Source organism: Eurytemora carolleeae, unplaced genomic scaffold (assembly GCF_000591075.1).
Source record: "Eurytemora carolleeae unplaced genomic scaffold, Eaff_2.0 scaffold50, whole genome shotgun sequence".
NCBI lineage: Eukaryota > Metazoa > Arthropoda > Copepoda > Calanoida > Temoridae > Eurytemora > Eurytemora carolleeae.
In genome coordinates, this window is record NW_019396217.1 from 443,172 (window position 1) to 463,975 (window position 20,804).

Below are 20,804 nucleotides of genomic sequence, written 5' to 3' on the forward strand. Positions count from 1 at the left end.
CCCTCCCTGCAAAGATGACAATGCCCGCGACAACAGTTCCCTTGAAAGCTTTGTCTTATCAAGCATAAAGAACATATCTATTTTTTATTTCTTTAAACTGTTTACATTTTGATCAGATTAAGGCTTCAAGGGTAGCGTTTTAAATCGTGCATTGCTATCTTTGCATGGAGGGTCAGTTAAAATTACGCTTACAGGCCCTTTAAGTTATAAGAAAGATATTTACTCTTGAACCCTTCAAGTGAAGTGTATGTAGTAAATACAACCTATAAAAATGCAATGCATGAGTTTAAACTTACTATTTCTAGGTCAGTAGCAAACTAGCAATCTTATTTTTTATCTTGAGCGGATAGTTGTATATTTTTAATGAAAGAGAAGAAAATTGCAAAGAGTTATTTTGGTTTATCTTCTCTTCCGTTCAGCTCTAATGCAGGGATAACCAGAAAGTATTAGAGTTCATACGTTCAGAAACAACTACAGTCAGATGTATTTTTTAATTAAGGTTCCTTGTAAAGCTACTTATTTGAAATCTTTGATAAATAAAAGAAACTGATTATTTGTTTTCGCCACAACCTTTAAATTTTTTAATCTTTACAACCTGATGTTGAGACCTTTGATATTGTAAAACGAATTCTACTTGATCAAATATTCAAAGTTTAAGATATCAAATGTTAGCACCATCAGGGTGCAAAATTAAAGTGATTAGAAAATTCAGATTTTCCCAATGCATTTAAAAAAAATTAATTAAAATTATTACGCTCCTTTAAAAGTTTCTATTTTTGCAGATTGTGGTATTCAAAAAGTTCCATGCTATATTCTATGTGGATAATCCTGTGGCCTACATATAATCCCTTGTCTAGAATTGTAAACCTAAAACTGTTAGATCCATACAATATAATGAAATTATACTCCAATCATTTTTCATTCATGATGATTAGTTTAACTTATTCCATACAAAATACAATTTAAACATTTTATTTTGTTCACTTTTTATAGAACTGAGATGAAAGTTTGCTTCTTCAGATCGTAAATACACTTTTAAGAGCTTTTAGCGTCTCTAATACCAAAACATGCTTATTGTGTTAACATATAAGAAGAAAATAGTCTGGGTAGTAAAAATTTTTAGTTTCTGTTTTTTATCTTCAAATTGTTTCAAATATCAAAGACGATCTTCAAGTCATGTCTCAACTGTCTATGGCATGTTGTGTGTCAAAACCATATTTAAAACTCCAAAAAAATTGGATTTTACTGAAATCTTTTTGTATTGCTCGTGGTATATGAAAATATCATGACTGAACCAAATCCATTTAAATTCCATACTTTAGAATTAGTGTCTGTATTAAAAAAATAATCTCGAGATTGAAACTAAATATATTCATCTATTTAAAGGTATATGAACATTTTCCCCCTTATGTTAGTCATATATGTATGGAATTCGACCCTTGAGTCGTATCAGTCATATAAATAAAACTCTGAAATACTCAAATTTCTCGGCAATTATTTTCCCGTGAATTGTTTCAAGGCGACGTACATGACGTCATAAAATTTCCATTGTGAAACTTGTTTAGGTTTAATAAACTTACTGCAGGTCTAATCTGTAAAAAGGGAAACCCCGAAGACCCCGAACGGTCGGTCTAACTTTCCTTTTTAATTCCTCAAAGACCATTTCTTTAAAGAATATCTGACCATGGTTAATGTTTAAGAATGCAGTGAATGTCACGACTGCGTCGGGCATTCATGGCATTCATGTTCATGCATTTCCGATTTCAATATTTGTTTAAGAAATCTCTCTTTTTATATATATGCTGCTTTTTATTCCGCTGACCAAACCAAACTATACCTACTTTAATAGGCCTAGTAGTCGCCCACAACTTTAACCTATTTAGGGCACAGGGCTAAACCATACATACGTTATTATAAGAGAATAAAAAACTTAATAAAATGTATGATTGAAACAAATTAAAAGAATTGATGAAATAAGTTTTACGTGTTTAAATTTTCCCTGTTTACCCCTGAATGTTTGGCTAAACTACAAAAGTGAAATTGATTCTAATCTAATCAACTTGAAACTCACTTTTCTAAAATTATCTGACCTCACCACGCGACAATAGTTATCAATCAATTAATCAAGAAGTGACTGATCTATTTTCTATTTAGTTCATTCATCATTCATCCATTCACCTAGTGTGAAGTCTTTGCCACAAGCACCAACTTTCTAATCCTTATATCTTTGCAACTTAATGAAAACCTTTTATATTTCCAATTTAGATGATTTACCTCACAAAATTTATAATTTTAAATCTACAACATTGGGTTGCAAAGAAAAAGGGATTAGAAATCAGAGTATATGGCAAAGACTCAATTTCTTTATTTTCAATACTCAAGGTCTTAGTAACTAAAGATTGGAATACAAGAGAGCGTATTTAGGGGGGGGGGGCAGTGCACGAAGCCCACCCCCACACTAGATTAATGCCTTTATGCACCCTGAAAGGATACTGAATTCCTTCAAAGAAGCGAAATTCATAAGCTGACAAAAGCACGAATGCCGCCATAACATGTTTTTGATCAATTACTGTATTAATGCTCCCCCATGGTTACGAAGGCATTGTAACATTATTGTCAGATATTTAAGAGCTGCAAATTCTCAGGGTTCCCCATAAAGGTAAGAAGTCGATTACTAAGAATTCTAATTTTTGAGATTCATTTTTCGACATGCAGCTAGCTAACTAACTGTAATTATTGGTTCGACATGCAGCAAGCTATAACTGTAATTATTGGTTCGACATCCAGCTTGCTAACTGTACTTATTGGTTCTACATACAGCTAGCTATAACTGTAATTATTGGTTCGACCTACAGCTAGCTATAACTGTAATTATTGGTTCGACATGCAGCTAGCTAACTGTAATTATTGGTTCGACATGCAGCTAGCTATAACTGTAATTATTGGTTCGACATCCAGCTTGCTAACTGTACTTATTGGTTCGACATACAGCTAACTATAACTGTAATTATTGGTTCGACATGCAGCTAGCTAACTGTACTTATTGGTTCGACATGCAGCTAGCTATAACTGTAATTATTGGTTCGACATACAGCTAGCTAACTGTAATTATTGATTTCTTTGTCTCAGCATTTAAAATGGTTTAAAAGACTCTGAATAAAATTCTGATGGTTTAATTTATCTTCATATTTCTGTGAATTTCTCATTCTTATAGGTTTATAGTTTTTTAACCTTTTTTAACCTTGTCATATACACATGAATGAACGTACAAAGTATTTATTTTGGGAAAAGGGACAAGATGCTTATTTAAAGTAACCCTCCATTTGGCATTTAGAGTGGCATATTTAATTGACAACGGTACCCTTTAAAGCAAGAATGAATAAAAAATCCATGTTTTACTTAACAAAAATTGTAATTTTTTAAGTGATCCTTGTGGATGAATTAACAGTTATGTCGTTTTTTCCAGTCCATGTATTCATTTCTGCAACTTAAAGCTGTCGGTCATATCCAGTTATTAATAGATAAAGTGAAACTAAAAAATGCATCAGAGAGAAAAAATAGTTTCTCGTTGCTTGGAATTACTGCCCGATTTTCGCGACTTAGCTTTGGGATGATCGCATTATCAGTAAAAATGACCTATTTAAAAAAAAATCTTCTACATTTCCTTTTTCTTAAATATATTTCTTTCAGAAGACTACCGCGACACGTTTCACTTCTTGTTACTCACAAACATGAATCTTTTAAATCTATAACCTCAAAAGTTTGCCCGTGGATTTTGACCACCGAGAAATTTGCGCCTGCGCGATCGGATCGGAATTTGGATCAGTTTGCTAGAGACTGCTACGCTGTGAGGAAGGGAAGCGCTAGCATACTAGATTTGTTTACAAACAGTGTACACTATACATCAAGTGTTAAAAAGTACTTTAGTTTTATATTTCTTAATGTTGATGTGAAGATACCTTTAGGGTTTAGAACCCCATTTTTCTTCAAATAAGCACGAAGGTAATTCTTGAACTTTTTAAGAATAAATTTACATTTTTTACCCATCTTCCAAAATGCTGAACCCCGCCAGAATTAATGGGTTTTTTGAACTTGAGTTTTCAGATCAGAATTAACTAACTAAAAACGGACACTTTTTTAACTGTTCCTAGGATTTAGATGTAACTAGGAGGGGAGGGGGTAAGGAGGGAGGGTCTAGATTTGAGCTAAGATGATTGAGGGTTTAAGACAGGTGATTCTTGGTAAATGGATTGAAGTATTGTACATCGAGCTACATTCCTATAGTACAATTCACATACCTCCATTTTATAATCTGTCAGATTTTAAATATTTCTAAAACTCACTTTCCCGTCAGATAGTTTTAAAGCAGTATATTTTACTGCTGGCATTTACATAGGGAACTTTGCAAATATCCTGAAATTCTTCTTAAGTCCCCTCCCCCCCCTTTAGGTAATGTTAAGTACCCCCCCCTTTAGTAATGTTAAGTACCATGGTAAAGATGTTATCTGTTACCTTGTCTATAGTTGTAAACAATTGAACTTTCACGTAAAAATAACCCTGCACTTTCCCACCAATTTTATTCATTGATTTCTACTCGTATATATTATACAGTATTTAGCCATATATTCCAGTTAGATTGTTCCAGTTTAAAACTTTTTCAGTTCTTAATTTTGTGTTCCTGTAACAATTCAAAATGCTTTCTTTAATTATTTGATAAAAATGTACTTTTTTCTATCTTTTCATCTACGCAAAATTTGCTGGAATTGAAAATTTAAACTAGGTAATTTATTTTTCTTCGTCCCTTAATTGAAATTGCCTTTTCAAGTTTTTGTTATTTCAACTGAATAAGTCGTGAAATTGAAATTAATCTACGATACCTCTCCATTGGCACGCACAGGTCTCTAAAGCTTGGTTTATCAGGGATTGATTGATTGGTAGAAACTAGAATTAAAGCAAGAAATGTAATCGGTTTGGTTCGTGCCTTATTGTTTTTTTGTTTGTTTGTTGAGTTATCTCTTTAATGTTGGGACTTCAATTACCACCGAGAATCAAGACTCTATAGAATTTATAAGGATTTGATACGTTAAAATGAGACTTTTATACCTTAAATTCCGTTTCAGGGGTATATTTGCAATCTGTATTTTTATAATCAAATCATGATTTAACCAAATATTCAACTGCATACTTATCCATTTCAATAATTGTTATATGAAAGGTCACTATTCACTATGTCTCGTTATTTTTACCTTTGCAATTGTAACCTTTTCTTTCACAGAGTGAGCCACATCACCACACAAACTTTTCCTGTTGGCATTCCACAAAATATAAGACAATACAGCTATTCAAATTTTCCCTAAAAGTAGTTGAGCCTTTGCCAAAAACCCAGATTTTTCAATCCTCTTATCTGTGTATGTCTCAATCCAGCTTTTCATGATGTTGTACTAGCTGAACAAACAAAGTAAACACATGAAGTAAAATTCCTATTTTCCCTCCCCATTGACATTGGGGTTTGTTGTTCTTGACTCAAATTTCGCATGCATTGCATTCCAGTGAAGTAGTGGGGTGTGGAGGGGGGGGGGGGTGCTATAAGGGAAATTCTAAATATTTAAACTAAGATTTATATGGATTCATCTGTTTTTTTTCTGATTTAAAGAGCCCTGGGTTATTAGAAAAACAATACAACTACACATCAAATTTATCATTATGTAATTTTCTTGTCAAAAATAGTATTCCCCCCCCCTCGTTCGGGCCAATACAAGTTTAAAATTCCCGGGAGGGGAGGGGGGGGGACTTTTATTGATTTCTGTTTAAATTATTAAACAGGAAGATCGAACCATTTCAAATTTTCACTTTCTCATAATTCTTCAAAACGTCCATTCTTCCATATTGATTGTCTTCTGTGTGTCTTATTATTTATAATTTTCCATATTTTCTTTTCATTTTTCTACATTCCCAAAACATCTTTATTCTACACTGCACAATGCACACCTCTGAGACTTCCCAAGTTCCCATCCTCAATCTGTTTCCTATACTTAGTCATGCTCCACTTGCTATTCTGACATTCACACCCCTTTCTAATCCTCCTCTCCCCGCCCTCTTGTGATGTGTCCCATAAGGAAGAGATTCAGAGTGTATCTTTTTACAAAGGGTACACACAACACAGTACACTATGCAGTGTCAAATCAGAATCAGATTTGGACCTGTCCCCTGATCTGCTGACAGGAGGCACAGGAAACATTTCAGTTTTTTTTCTTAAATTTGTTGACAAGCAGATCGGATATTCTACATTTCCGTCTTTTCCACCCTAACACTTGTTTATCAACACAGGCAAAACTTTTAAGTGTTGTATTTTTTTCTGAATTTTAAAAACCCAAATGATCCTTTGTAGCAGGAAACGAATCTAATTTGTAAATATAAAAAATATTAATGTAGCCTGCACAGTATACAGCTAATTAATGTTGTTCCTTAAATGGATTAAACTTTAATCAAGAACACGACAATAAACATATCTGTAATGCGAGTAGTACTTTTTTCTCTGCAATTGGGATTTTTTTCATTGAATTTTTTAATGAACTAAAAACGTAAAAATATAATTTATTCTGTTTTTACCAGTATACCTCTGATAAATGATAACAGAATACTATAAGAATAAAAACTTGATTACTCCACATTTTTCTTCTAATTACACTTTTTCTTCCAGTTCTTTTTAACGCCCCCTGCGTAATTTATTTAATTATATTTGAAGGGGATGAGGGCTAGAAGGTATCAGACAGGTGGGGGGGGGGGGCTGTTAAGACTGGAACGAAATATTTTTTAATGGGTTTCTCCGTCAGTCCAACATGGCAACACACTAATGAATGGTTATCTCAGCAAATCTGACCTGAAATTGAGTAGTGGGAGGGGGGGGGGGGGGGGGGGGGGGGGGGGGGTGATTGGTGATAGCCCCACTCCCCTCTACCAATCCTGAAAAATTATAAATGTAAACTCATTACAATAATTGTTTTACATTATATATCTGTAATTATCCTGATTTAAAACTGATAACGGAGAGTAATGAAACCGTATAATTGCATTTCAGAAAATTAACTTTTTTAGACTCGATCTTTCTCCTATTTTTACAACCTGAACTGCAAAAATCAACGTGAAATAAAACTTTCTTTTTTATATGATTAATAAAAACAGAAAAATGATATAAATTAAAGAAACCACAGAAATAGGGTCGATTGTTAAAATAAAAGTATTGCTGAATATTTTTAAAAAATTTCATCGGTTTCCAAACCATCCCCTCCCTACCCTTTACAGTGGGTTGTATAATCACAGTCCTCAATCTATGATCGCTCCAGGGGGGAGGGGGGAGGGGGTTGAAGGGAGTAATATCGCCTGGGGAGCTTGGTTGGATGGCTGAGATCAGATCTGGAAATTTCTCCCTTCTCTGTTTCTCAAATATTCATCAATCAATCATTCATCAGTTTATGGACAAATTCGTCCATCCACCATTTTCTCGAACTAATATTTGCTCTTTAGAAATTAGTAATGACTTTTGTATGCTCTGAAATCTCTAATATCATTAAGTTTTGGGATTTTTAAAATGTGGTTTTCCATTTTTGTATCATTTAAATACATTGATGAATTATGAAATATGTTCAGATTTATCCATAATGATAATTTAAATTTTTTACCAGTTTTATATTTAAATAAATTTTTCTAAACATGTAAAAACTGTTTTGAACTTATAATTATTATTTTTCATTTTTCTATCTTTTTATAGATGTGGTTGCGCTGTGGAGGGTTGGGGGCCCTCGCCTTATTCTCCCTCGTACTTGTAGCTGAAGCTAACGATAAGGGTCTTTTCATTTGTCCTAAAGGTAGGTTTCTATTTTAGATTTTTGTTTCAACTTGTGGACAAAAAATATGAAATTTTAGTTAAATTTTCTCCAGGCGGGATTGTATCGAATTGAAAATTTCAAACATACAAGAACCCGACACAATGGCGTAATTAAAGTTTGAGCACGTTTTAATTTAAAAAAAAGAATAATAAAAAGTTTGTTTATTTTGGCAGTATTTGTATGTTGTTGTTTATGTTCCGACATAATATTAAAATATTGTACTTCCTACGCTGCCCAGGATGATATTGTTTAGCCTTCAACGTACATTTAATAGAAAACATTCAGCTCAATATTCCTTATACTTGATGCACATGCAGCACATGCCTTAGTTAACACATTTTTATCATCCTTGGTAGAGATTTAAAAATAATTTAACCTTTTTATTTTCTGTTTTTATTAAAGCAAGTACGGTTGACATATTTTGTATTCTAGTTGTACCAACTATTAGTTCCACTATTCTAGTATCTTCTCGTTCCACTATACTATAGAGAAGTGATACCTTCTCAGCCATAAACCATATACATACCAATACAATAGGTACATTACCAGGCTACTTTACAATACAATATATACAATAGAGGACCCCCCAACCCCACCCTATACTCACNACACTTTAAATTATGTAAAAACCAAATTTGATGTATAGTGGTAAGACGGAGAAAGTATTTTGTTGTAATATATTTAGATTTTGTTTTTAGCATAATTCTTCATCAATAATATTATCTCTTAAGATTTTATTCAACTTTTAATTCATTATGTTTTAATCTGTGCAAATAATATTGAATTGTTTTAATATCATAACAATTAATCTTTTTGATATTATGATTATAATGAAATTCAAATGAAATTTTGTTTCAAGCTAATCCAGATAAATTTCGAAAAACAATAGCTTTAGAAAGATTTCTCTAGTTGTTAAGTTGTTAAATTATCTTTATTTAAAAAAGAATTAATCTATTTAAAGGGTGTACAAAACCAAACACTTCACACTTGTTTCTCTCAGAAACTTAATTTTTACCCATCATAATGAAATTGATATGTCTCTAGGATGCTAGGATTACGTTAATCCTGGAGACATTGTGATAATTATTTCATTATGGTCGGGTAAAAATTAAGCCTTGTGATAATTATTTCATTTTGGTTTATTAGTGTTTTATTTTTAAACCCTTTATAACACGCTTGGGAACCCAGCTGTGCCTAGAAACCAAGTTTTCCATATAAAAATTAACTTACTAAACTTAAAACTTCTAAACAAGCAAAGAACATTCCCGTAGTTTTACAGAGTTCCGTTATCACAACTTTAGGCAATTGGCCGGGTCATGGAGTTTATGAGTTATGATTGGACATCAAAACAAACAGAGATTACTACTTTAGAAAGAAAAAATTTAGTAACTCTGTTTGGATGTCTGTTGGTTTGGATGACCGATTATAACTCATGAACCCTTTGACCGATTTGCCTCAAATTTGGATTGAGCGACTCTGGAGAACCACAGAATCTTCTTAGCTTTGGTTTGAAATTCTAAGTTCAGCGGCTTGACTTTGATAATGAAAATGGATCCTGGCAAAGCTATAAACCCAACCCAGTTATTTTATGAAGATGATATGGAAATCTATAAACCCAACCCAGTTATTTTATAAAGATGATATGGAAAGCTATAAACCCAACCCAGTTATTTTATAAAGATAATATGGAAAGTTTTTCAACAAGAAAAGAAAAGAAATTTGAATAAAACTTAGTTTCTTTTTCTCTGCCTTCGGCAATATGAATTAGGAATATATTTGAATTGAATTGTGAAGTAAAGAAGATATCTTGGGAATATTAAAGCAAGGGTTCCCAAGCCGTTCATTGCCCCTCGTAGATTGGTTTCTAGGCCTATAGCTCTGAGAGATGGAGGGGGGGGGGTCTTATGAGGGGTTAAAAAATGAAGGAAGTGCAGTGTCTTCTAGTATAGTAAAGTTTTAGTCTAATTTTTAGCCTTTACAATTCAAAAATGTTAGTTTTTAATGTTTTCGCTTGTTTTGTTATGGAGGGATCCGACTTATTAATTAATTTTCGGTTCGATATTTTACTGTCTGATACCCCTCTGTCCTACAAATGATTGTCTAATAACTGTCCGTCCTACAAGTGCTTGTCTAATATGTGTCTGATGTCCTGTATCTTACTGTTTAGTATCTCTATGTCCTACATATGCTTGTCTAATTATATGTCTAGTTTTCTAGTTTTAAAATTAAGTGGTTTACCAAATATTTCTTAATATACTCTTTAAAACTAAACTTCTTTTCTCCACAATTCTTTATTTTTCTCTAGGCCTTGATTTATTTTTAAATTACGGAGCTAGAGGTTGGCCGGGGGGGGGGGTCGGAGGAAGGCTTGCAGACAATTTGTTACCAAGGTTTGCAAAATCACGCTAATCTGTGTTTGTTGCAAAATCAATTCGGAAGGAAGTGCGAGGCTAAGTAAACAATGCAATTTAAGATTTTGCACACGACAACCTGTAATTATTTTCATTTGTTTCAACATCACTTTCAGTCGATTGAGTTTTGTCTATATTGTATATTTTGGTGCTAAATGTCTGATGGGATTTTTAATGTAGAATTCAATAATTCCATGTATATATTTTTTGACCGAATTTTAATATTTCCACAATAATAATGCAAGATCACTTTCCACTAAGTTTAATTGTCTAATCCCAATATCTTTGCAACCTAATTCTAAAATTAAACTTTTTATCTAACAGATATTTTAGTTTGAAATATCTAAGGCGAACAACATCAGGTTGCAAAGATATAGAGATTATAAAATTAGAGTTGTGTGGCGAGTGTTCAATTTCTTTTGAGTTTTATAGTAAATGCAGTTTCTCACTCAAGAATGAAGAAGAAATTATCATTATTATTATTCATCAAATTTTATTAATCTTATTAATTCAGGTCGATGGAGCCTGGAGGGATTAAATTGTTATCAATTCTTTGATGTTAAACATTCCTACGAGAAAGCCTCAGAACTATGTCAGAGGTAGAATTTATATTTTTTGATAGTTTCACTCAATAATTCATTAATTTCACCAAATAATTTACTTATTTCACCTTCTATTTCACTAAGGAGTTTCTGATTTTCTAATCCCTATGTTAAAGCTTTCCCATGTCGTAGACCTTAGATATCTTAAACCTTAAATTCTGCAAGATAAAAAAATCTAAGTTTAAAATATCAAGTTAAAGGGATTATAAAATTTGAGTTTGTGGCAAAGACTCCCGAGTCCCGATGTTTCAATGATTTCTCCCAACATTTCACTAGTTGCATCTAACATTTTAATAATTAAGCTGATATTTCACTGAATTCGCCAAATATTTCCCTATTTTACATAAAATCTTTAATAACTTATTTTCAGATATGGTAGTAATCTGGTCTCAATAGAATCCTACGCACAGAATAATTTCACAGCTGAGCTGGCCCTTTCTTCACTAGCTGCCAGGTTAGCAAGAAAATGAAGTACTGCATGTAGATTACTAAAGTTTCCTTAAACTTTCTAAACCAGAATTAGAGTTTAATACGTTAAGCTTTTAAATTCAGCGTGAACCATTTATTTTAGTCAAACCTGTTAATTTCGGGCGTAAGCTTTGAATATTTTGCTAAATTGGCCGAACCATGGTAGATTGAGAAATTTCTCTTTACACACCTAACACCCCCCTCCAATCCCTATCAAGAAAGTTAATTTGATTTGCATTTTTCCTCTCTTTTCTCCACATCTTTCCCATCTGCTTTAAAGTTTTCCTTCTCCATCCTTCACCTAAACTAAGTTTCTCTTTGAATTAGTTGAAACCAAACTAATTTTATTTTCCGCTGTCCTCTTAAACTTCCTTCTTTCTCTAAACTCTCCTTTTATTTCTATATTCTTCCTGCTAACCCTCCTCCCCCCTCCCCCTCCACCCTTCGACCATCTTATATCCCCGGTACAATGGTTTTTTATTTGCTCTTCTCATTTCCTTCTTTTTATCTCCTAACCTTCTTTATCCGTACCAAAGTTCTGTAAATTATTCCTCTCTTTCTCCTTAATTTTCTCTCTAAATTCCTCCCTCTTTTATTATGCAATTATGCAGCCTGTTCTCCTTCTCTTTTTATCCTCCTAAACCCCTCTCAATATTACTCAAACCCTCACCCCTGGACCCCTGGGGTGCAAACTTAAATAAATTGTGTCTAATATTTTCCAGTGGAAAATTTATGGTCGAAATGTTTGAATAAAATGAAGTTGTTGACCCCAGGTATAGAAAAAAAACCTTACTTAATCTTTGATATTTCAGCCATCTAACATGAGGGTGGTAATAATAAATTAGAATACCCATAAACTTTTCTGTTTTTATCTCGAATATTATTTTATTCTTTATTTTGACGTATTGTGGAACAAATTCACAATTTACGACTGTTTTTTTATTAAATCTAGTCCACCTAGTGCTTTCATTTTTCAACCCTCCCCCCCCCCCTGGCCTTCCTTCCTCATATTTTCAATTTAACAAAACGTAATCTTACATCTCTGAGATAATTATGTTACCCTACAATTTACCTTACTATAGCCCCAACCCCCTCTATATCATAAAACCCATAGTTTTTATATTTGGAAAACAGCTCGGCGAAAAAGTTGTAAAAGTGAAATATCCAGAATTGTTCTTCTCTTCTACTCATGCAACTTGAACAAAAATAGAGTAAAAACCAAGCCTTCAATATATAACAGCTACGGGGGGGGGGGGAGGTATTTGTATTCAATTTAACCTATTTGTAACCGTAATTTTCAATATTCTTTTGAAGATCCATTTTTAAGCAAGAAAAAAGATTTAATTTTCCCTCCGTTTAGGACAGATACTCCTGCATACTGGTTAGGATACCAGACTTACAATGATCTACAGGTAGGAACTTCTCAGCTAATAATTTCAAACTGTGAGACCCAATATAACAGTAGAATAAGAAGATAACTACAGTGATAACCAGATAACAATGGAATAGGAAGACGACATTATAGCAATACTTAAGTGTATTTGATGGTGTTACAAAGCAAATGGTTTTACCAAACACTTATAAAATCATTTTTTTGTGAAATGGGTCTTTTTACACTGCACAATTGCTGTGTTTCGTCTTCATTGAACTTTTTAAAGTTAAAACTTGATTCTAAAAGTCGTCTTAATACTCCAGGGTTTTCTGGATTAGACTCAAGTTATGATTTTAACTAGTCCCATGGACTTCATGGACAGGAAATTATGAAATAAAGCAAATGGTGTAGACAGATCAAATTTTGATTTTCAATCTACTTGCTACATAAGATTGTTTAATGTTCTTGTATTGGTCCCATTGTATTTATTTTTTTAAATTAACTTTTATCAGCAAATTTTTATTCTTACTTCTTTATTTTTCAGACGAATACCCTGGCAGCAGATGCTGGCAATCAGATCTCCGAGTTCTACGGACATTGGGGGATGAACCAGCCTGATACAGACAAGGGCAGGTGGGTTAACTTAGTCATTTTATCTTTAACATTGTTGCAGTTGTAATTTGACATGCTGATTCTCTTCGTTAGCAACCCCCAGAAGGACTATAGGTTCAGCTTATTTAACAGCATTTATTTGGCTTTCCAAAATATTAAAAACTAATTTTAGATGCGTCCGATCTGTGATCAACGATGCCCGGCAGGAATGGGAGGTAACAACCTGTGAGGCCCTTCTACCCTTTATGTGCGAGATACGCGCGTGCCCCTCCGGCTCCAAGCACTGCAGCAACGGGAAGTGTGTTAACTCTAAGTTCTTGTGTGACGGCCAGGTAAACCCCTTCTCATTCATAAAATGTCCAATTGTTGAATATTCAAGATTAGCCTTTTAACAGTGATATGCTTTAGGATGATTGTGGGGATGGTAGTGATGAACTTGATTGTGAGTCCAACTGTAAACTTCATTACAACCAACTATCAGGAGGACAAGTAAGTACCTTTTACAATTATTTTTAATGAAATAAAAACTAGAATTTAGGAAAGCAAATGGTGGATATTTAGGTTGAAAGCCCTGGCTTTGACAATGGACGCGGCAAATATCCTCAGTTCGCAGACTGCAAATGGACCCTTGAGGGACCCCAAGGAACCAATATTGTACTCCAGGTACACTTTTTTATACCACTACCTCACCCTGTTTACAGGAAACGGTCTTCCACACCTTTGTAATATTTATCCTGTCATCTTGGACTATGTACATGAAGGAAATCTTGTTGAAAAACTGTCAAGTCATGACAACGGTATTGAACCTAGTGATTGGAGGGAAATATGGGCAAACAATCAGTGTTGGGTGCAAACTCAAGAACCCAACTAAACAATAATTAACAATACTACAACAGAGTACTTTGAGATTTCTTCCTAATTGTGTCATGGACCTCCCTCCCATCTCCTCTGAAAAAAGTTAACCTCTTGCGACCAAACCTATAAACATAGAATATCATAGAAATCATGGGTGTTGCCCATTTTCTTTTACCTTGGTTCAATCATACATTTCTTCCCTACTGAATTATTCATGCAGAGATGAGGTGCTTTATCCAATATGCATGCATAGTGCATACTTTGATAAGATATATTAGTTGTTTCACGAATGAAAAATATAAAAATTAACGAGACAATAGTATCGTTAGAAACCTTCAAAACAAATTTTTTTCTCGATTAAGTGCACCTTTATGTTTCTGTATCGGATAAGATTTAAAGACCCCCTCCCCAACGTCCCTATGTAATTCATGTAATGGCCTCGGTTCAAAGTTTAGTGTAAATATTTTTCTTCTTTCAATCAAGGCTCACGACTACGTCAGGGTAAATATGCAGTTTAAAGACAATGAGATTTATAGGTGTTGTAGTAAACTTTTACAATGTATCTACATACAATGTGATTAAATAGTAATATAGGAATATTTGATTCGAATAAGCCACAAGAAATTACTGATTCCAAGAGTTATTAAAATTTACTTTTTTATCTATGTTTTTACTAGCTGTGTTAAGCTAGGGTTGCAAAGGGATTAGAAAACCAGAGTTTGATCATCAATTGCTTCGTCAAAAATGTGGATATTGAATGTATCAAGAATTAGATTAAACAGCAATGTTACTTGGGTTAGGGTGGGATTAAGATGGTTTCATAAAAATAGATTGACTAAGGATAGTTGATGTTGAAGGGTGTAAAGATTGTATTTTGACAGAAAGATACATAATAGATAAAACCATTCATACTCGTCATGATTTAACGTTTTGTCTAAAATTTAGTATTGTGATTGAACCTGGCCTAGGTTGGGCGTGGTCTGATTTTGCATCGCCCAAACTAGGCCTGTTGATTCAAGCCTCTCCACTGTCCTAAATTGCAATGGTTAGGCCTTACACTGGCCTAGATTTAAAATAGGTCATCTTCCCCCACAGTTTCTCGTTTAGGACTGGTTTTATTTTATCTGAAAGAACTTTTTTACTATTTGTCCAAACTTGATAAATTTCTATTAGGTTCGATTGGAATAAATGCAATTTATGGTATTCTTATCACATGGCAACTTTTTATTGGCTAGATAGTAGATAGTAGTTCATTATTTTTAGTCTTACAGAAGCTGTTTTGAAAGCATGGAATGCAAATCCACGAATCCTAATAGAATTGCTAATTACTCGGATTTAATTAATGTAATTAAATTTAAGTAATTAATGGTTTGTGTTCCAGCTGTTTATAAGAACTGTATCTAATTGTATAGAAATATTTTTGTTGAAACAAAAACAGTGTGGATACAAAAGATTTGACAAAAAAAACATTTTTTATACATTTTATTTTTTCAGTTTTCACATTTTGATACTGAGAAGATCTTTGATACAGTACAGATTTTGGGAGGTAAGTGAATAGCATTTTTTAATAGAAATTTTTTAGATTTTTTCGAAAATTTCCCAAAAATATTAATATTTGCTCTATCTAGGAGGTCGAACCGAAGAATCTGCCGTAAATATCGCCACCCTTTCCGGAAACCTGGAAGGAATATCCGCAAGAACGTTTACTTCCGCATCAAACTTTATGATCATTAAATTCCGTTCGGACGAGGTAAACCATTTAATAATTTTTAAAGAAAAAAAATTGTCTAAGGTATTTTATTATCTTTTAACACGTGATGCTCTAGGTTGTTGAGAAGTCCGGTTTCCACGCTAGCTGGACAACTAACTCAGACGGACAGAAGTGTGAAGGAGAGCTTAATGCCGGCAACCAACCCCAGGTATAGGATAGACAGATAGACAGATAGACAGATAGATAGACAGATAGATAGACAGATAGATAGACAGATAGACAGACAGATAGACAGATAGATAGACAGATAGATAAAAAGATTGACAGGTAGACAGATAGACAGAAAGACAGGTAGACAGAGACAGATAGACGGGTAGACAGATATACAGTTAGATATATAGACAGATGGACAGATAGACAAACAGACATATAGACACCCAGACAGATAAACCTTAAGACACATAATGTAGACAAATAGACGATAGACATACTTCTCAAATAACCAAGTAACTGATGAACTATGCCTAGGTGTTCACTAGTCCTGGATATGGAAGGAACAGCGAATACCCTGGTGGACTTGAATGCCTTCATATCTTCAAAGCACCTCAAGTAAGCCTTTCAATACCTTCTAAACTTCAAGTCATTAACTTGTTAAACGGAAACACACAAAATTGATTAATTGAATTAAGAGTAGAATCTTTATACCAATTTAGGATTCGTTTTGGTAACAGAAACCCTTAATAATATGGTTTAATGACAATATGATGATTAGTGAATAGAATAATGCATCCATAAGATTAAAACCAAATAATCGGGCTCGCAACCTATGTAAACGCTGTCATAAATTCAGACACATTTTAAAGTTTAGAGCAAAAACTAGTAAAACAGATTTATGATAGGAAACTTCTTCTGTTCAATCCACATTAAACTTTTAAAATAGATTATTAAATCACTAGTAAAACTATTTGAGTTATAAGAATATCAAATACCCATAGGATTAGTTTAATGTCGTCTTCCTATTCCACAGTTGTATGGGCTCTACTGTACATTATCTTAATTGAGAAATGTTTAAGCAGAATTAATGGTTGTTCTGCCATAAGCTGATTGTACAAAGCGTACCTTGTCAACCAAAAAAGGAAATGCCAATCAGTTCAGATTTTTCATCGTTAGCTTTCCATCGTTAAACAATATTCATTGCTCACCTACCTAAAAAGCTATTTTTCTATCTCAACTATAAGTTCAGTGTATAAAATTGTTGTATTCGATTAGTTTTTTAAAGTTTAAGGCACGGTCTTTAAACAGAACAAGACCATGAACAGACAGAAATCCATATCTAATTTAGTTTCCAACTTGTATGAAAAACTAACAGTTTTGATTTCTTAAATCAGAAACCACTCATTCTAGTAAAAATTTACGAAAATACGAGTATTTTATAAAAAGCCTCTTAAACAATCTGGCTCTGCACTAGAGATTTAAAGAGTGATTGTAAAATAAAATGTCTTTGCTATGCAGATCTCTTTATAGCTTTTAATTTTTTAACTGCATTTATTTCATATTTGAAACCATGTTCATTTCAAGATCCAGATTTGGTTGATGGCTCTTAAATCTCAAGAATTATTTTACTTAATTTTTCTTTATTTTATACACATTACACATGTCGTATTTCATTTTTCTTGGTCAAGAATCAAGATTTCTAAAGGTATTTCTTTTTTATTGTCAAAAAGTCAATCAGGATTTAAGCTAAAATAAAAGATGTGGCTTTAACAGGGTGCACAGGCCGTTCCCTAATAATATATCTTTTATTTTTTCTAATATCTATTGTACAGTATAGTTCTTAGGGTTATTGTGTACAACGTAAAAAGATTATCACTATATAAAAGCTCTGTAAATCTTTTAAACTGTATTCCTACATTTCATATAGCGTACATTCCTTTAAGTAAGGTCGAATATACATTTATTATTTTTATGGAGAGAAATGAAGTTTTCAATTTAGCTAAACCTCTATACAATATTTGTATGTACATTGTACATTGATGGAATCTGAGTATACAATAAGGATGAAGAGTTATTTTAAGAATTCCTCGAGTCTGAATGCATTGTATCGCTATGTTGTTTGAATTGCATGGTACTTCAAGGAAATCTTCACGTTTTATATTTTTTCTCGTATTTCCTACACGCGCAGCAACAAAGAAGCAGCATGAAGTTGGTATAAATGCGGGAACTAATTTCTAAACAGCCAGGAAGAGTTGTTCAGTTTAGTTCGTATAAACGTTCAGCTGTTCATGGAACTAATTGCATACTTGTGTTTTCATATTTGTAAACAATGTACCTTATTCGCGTATTCATGAGCACAATCAATTATATCTGAAAAGGACAATTTTTCCAAAAAGCTTTGACCAAATTTTGATTTAATTTTAATATTTTGAGTAGTTTATAGTAGTAGACGATTATACCAATACAATAAGGACGACTTTTTGTTAAAGTTTTGAATGTTTAATAGCTTTTTTCGAATTACCAGTTGACAAGTATTTAAAGAGAAGTTTTTTTAATCGACCACTTCTCTTTTTTTCCATGTTTATGTGTATCTGTGCTGTTTAAAAGCTTGATATTAATCAAAATTGAAATCAAAAGTCGTCTTCATTGTATTTGATTTAATCGCCTACCAAAGTAATTGACTCTTGAGATTTGCTGTACTGGTTTAAGTCCCATATGACATAAAATTAGTTGCAAATTTCAAGACGCACAAATTCAATATTTTTAGGGACAAATCATCACACTAGAAATTGAAGACTTTGACATGGAACCTAAGAAAGACTTTGTTCTTATCCGTGATGGTGAAGATGCTAATGCTATTGAGCTGGTCACGCTGACCGGACAACAGCACTCAAATCCGCAATTTGTTCGTTCAACAGGAAACCGGTTATATGTATACACTCGTACCGACCAGGCCGACAGCAGACGTGGTTACAGGTTTGTTTACTTTATGTTTTTTTGCACAATGTTTATTTTAAGATACTTTGTACACATTTCATTGTCCATTGGTACATTCATATCTATTCTCATTTTGTCCTGAATTGTTTACAAATCGAAATATTTTCTCAAATAAGGCCAAAAAAATATTTTTTTAATTTTTGTGTTTAGAATGAAATATTACGCTGGATGTACATCAGTTATTAATAAATTGAATGGAACCCTTGAATCTCCAGCCTACGGAGTAACGTCCTACCCTGCTAATCAGGTAGAGTTTACATCAAGAAACTGGATACTCGCCACAAATTCTAATATTCAAATTAATCTTTATTTTTGCATTTTTTATCTAACAAAACTCATTAGCTAAAATATCTGAGATTTACGACATCAGGTTGCAAAGATATTGGAATCAGAACAATTAGATTTTGTGGCGAATGATCATTTCTTTGTTTATTTGATCTACTCCACGCTTAGTTAAAACCATTTTTTCATGTTTTCATGTTTTCTTGTGATTTCTGATTAAGATCTTGAGTTCCAGATAACCCGGGTGGTATTTTAGATCAAATACGCCTTTTTAAGGACTTTAAACTTATTTAGAGAAAAAAAGTATTTCTTGGTATTTTCCCGGAATGGTTGGATGACCAAAGATATCTTTAATCCTCTAAATAGATCTGAACCCTGCCACCTATTCTTCTACTATTTTTTAAGAATTTGTCAGGCGGAACAAATTTTCTGTAACTAAATATGGATTTTGTATCGTAATAACCTGAAATCCACGGATTTAATACGGATTGTATTCTCGTGTCACAGTTTTAAGATTATTTTATAAAAAGTAGACGCTGCTTTTCTCCCTCCGTATTTTGTTCATTTTATTATATATTGTTTCGTGCCTCCGAACCCCTGCCCTCAAGGTTTAAATCCAAAGCAGAGAAAGTATTCTAAGATTTTCTACATACTTTCAAATTTACGCGCGTATAAACGCACAGCATGCAATTATGCGCGCTCAGACATAGTAATCTCAATATTCATGTGGTTTGATCAAATGCCAAAATTCTAAAGTTGAAAAATTCGCGAAAAATGCATGAAATCGTGTTCATAGCCCCGCCCTCCACCCTTCTCCGCCGACATACCACAGTGGGTCGGAATTTTGAATATTTTTTCTCCTTCCTGATCCTGATGTTGACTCACTGTTGTATGCTTGTATGAAACTAAAAGATAAGTTTCGTGAGCATTAATGTTTACTTGTCCCAGGATTCAAGGATATCTTTTTACAAGGATATCCAACCCTTCCTTTACAATTCTTCTTCAGTTTTTTTTCACATATTGACTGTACATTATATATACTAGCTTGGGAACCCAGGGTACTCATAGTTAGTCCCACCATTTACCCGCGCTTTGTCAAAAATTACGATTTTAGCTATTTTTTCCTTTTAAAGAGAACCCACTCAACTTAGAATCTCAAAACCAAGCTAAGAACATTTCCGTGGCTCTTCCGAGTTCCCCAATCAAAATTTAGGCAAATCGGTTCAGGGTTTCCTGAGTTATGATCGGACAAACAAACAGACACCCATATAGATTTATCTTCATCATTCTTCTTCAGTATTCTTCACTTGTTTCTGAGTTCTCGTTAAAAGAAAAAAGAATAACATTTTTTATACTTCACGATATAATTTATTTGATTTGAAATGGTGTATTTATAAATGTTTCTGATAACCGAAGTTTACAAATACATTATACGATTATATGATTTTCATATGATTCATTCGTAGCAAAACTATTATTTTAGCAATGTATTCATAAATAAATACGAGTATATATAAGTTCTTATAGAATTAAGACTTCAAAATGTTCAATGGTTTCTTAACTAATGTTTAACACAGATCAGATATATGTTTCTGAAAAACATTTGTGATCTTA

General features: G+C 33.1%; 1 protein-coding gene across 2 annotated transcripts in view; it reads left to right on the top strand.

Moving 5' to 3' along the window:
• The first annotated feature begins 2,589 nt into the window (after positions 1–2,589).
• Positions 2,590–20,804, top strand: part of LOC111698426 (sushi, von Willebrand factor type A, EGF and pentraxin domain-containing protein 1) — a 42,654-nt gene continuing 24,439 nt past the window's right edge. The window contains exons 1-15 of one of the 2 annotated variants that reach the window (XM_023468766.1): positions 2,590–2,659; positions 7,769–7,865; positions 10,812–10,896; positions 11,270–11,353; positions 12,728–12,779; positions 13,284–13,372; positions 13,524–13,683; positions 13,760–13,840; positions 13,913–14,014; positions 15,701–15,752; positions 15,835–15,956; positions 16,033–16,125; positions 16,446–16,526; positions 18,679–18,887; positions 19,059–19,155. In XM_023468766.1, coding sequence (XP_023324534.1) covers positions 7,769–7,865; positions 10,812–10,896; positions 11,270–11,353; positions 12,728–12,779; positions 13,284–13,372; positions 13,524–13,683; positions 13,760–13,840; positions 13,913–14,014; positions 15,701–15,752; positions 15,835–15,956; positions 16,033–16,125; positions 16,446–16,526; positions 18,679–18,887; positions 19,059–19,155 — 1,404 coding nt within the window. In that variant the 5' untranslated portion in view covers positions 2,590–2,659. Of the gene's footprint in view, positions 2,660–3,833; positions 4,003–7,768; positions 7,866–10,811; positions 10,897–11,269; positions 11,354–12,727; positions 12,780–13,283; positions 13,373–13,523; positions 13,684–13,759; positions 13,841–13,912; positions 14,015–15,700; positions 15,753–15,834; positions 15,957–16,032; positions 16,126–16,445; positions 16,527–18,678; positions 18,888–19,058; positions 19,156–20,804 lie in introns of those variants that run through there. The other variant, XM_023468764.1, reaches the window with a different exon arrangement.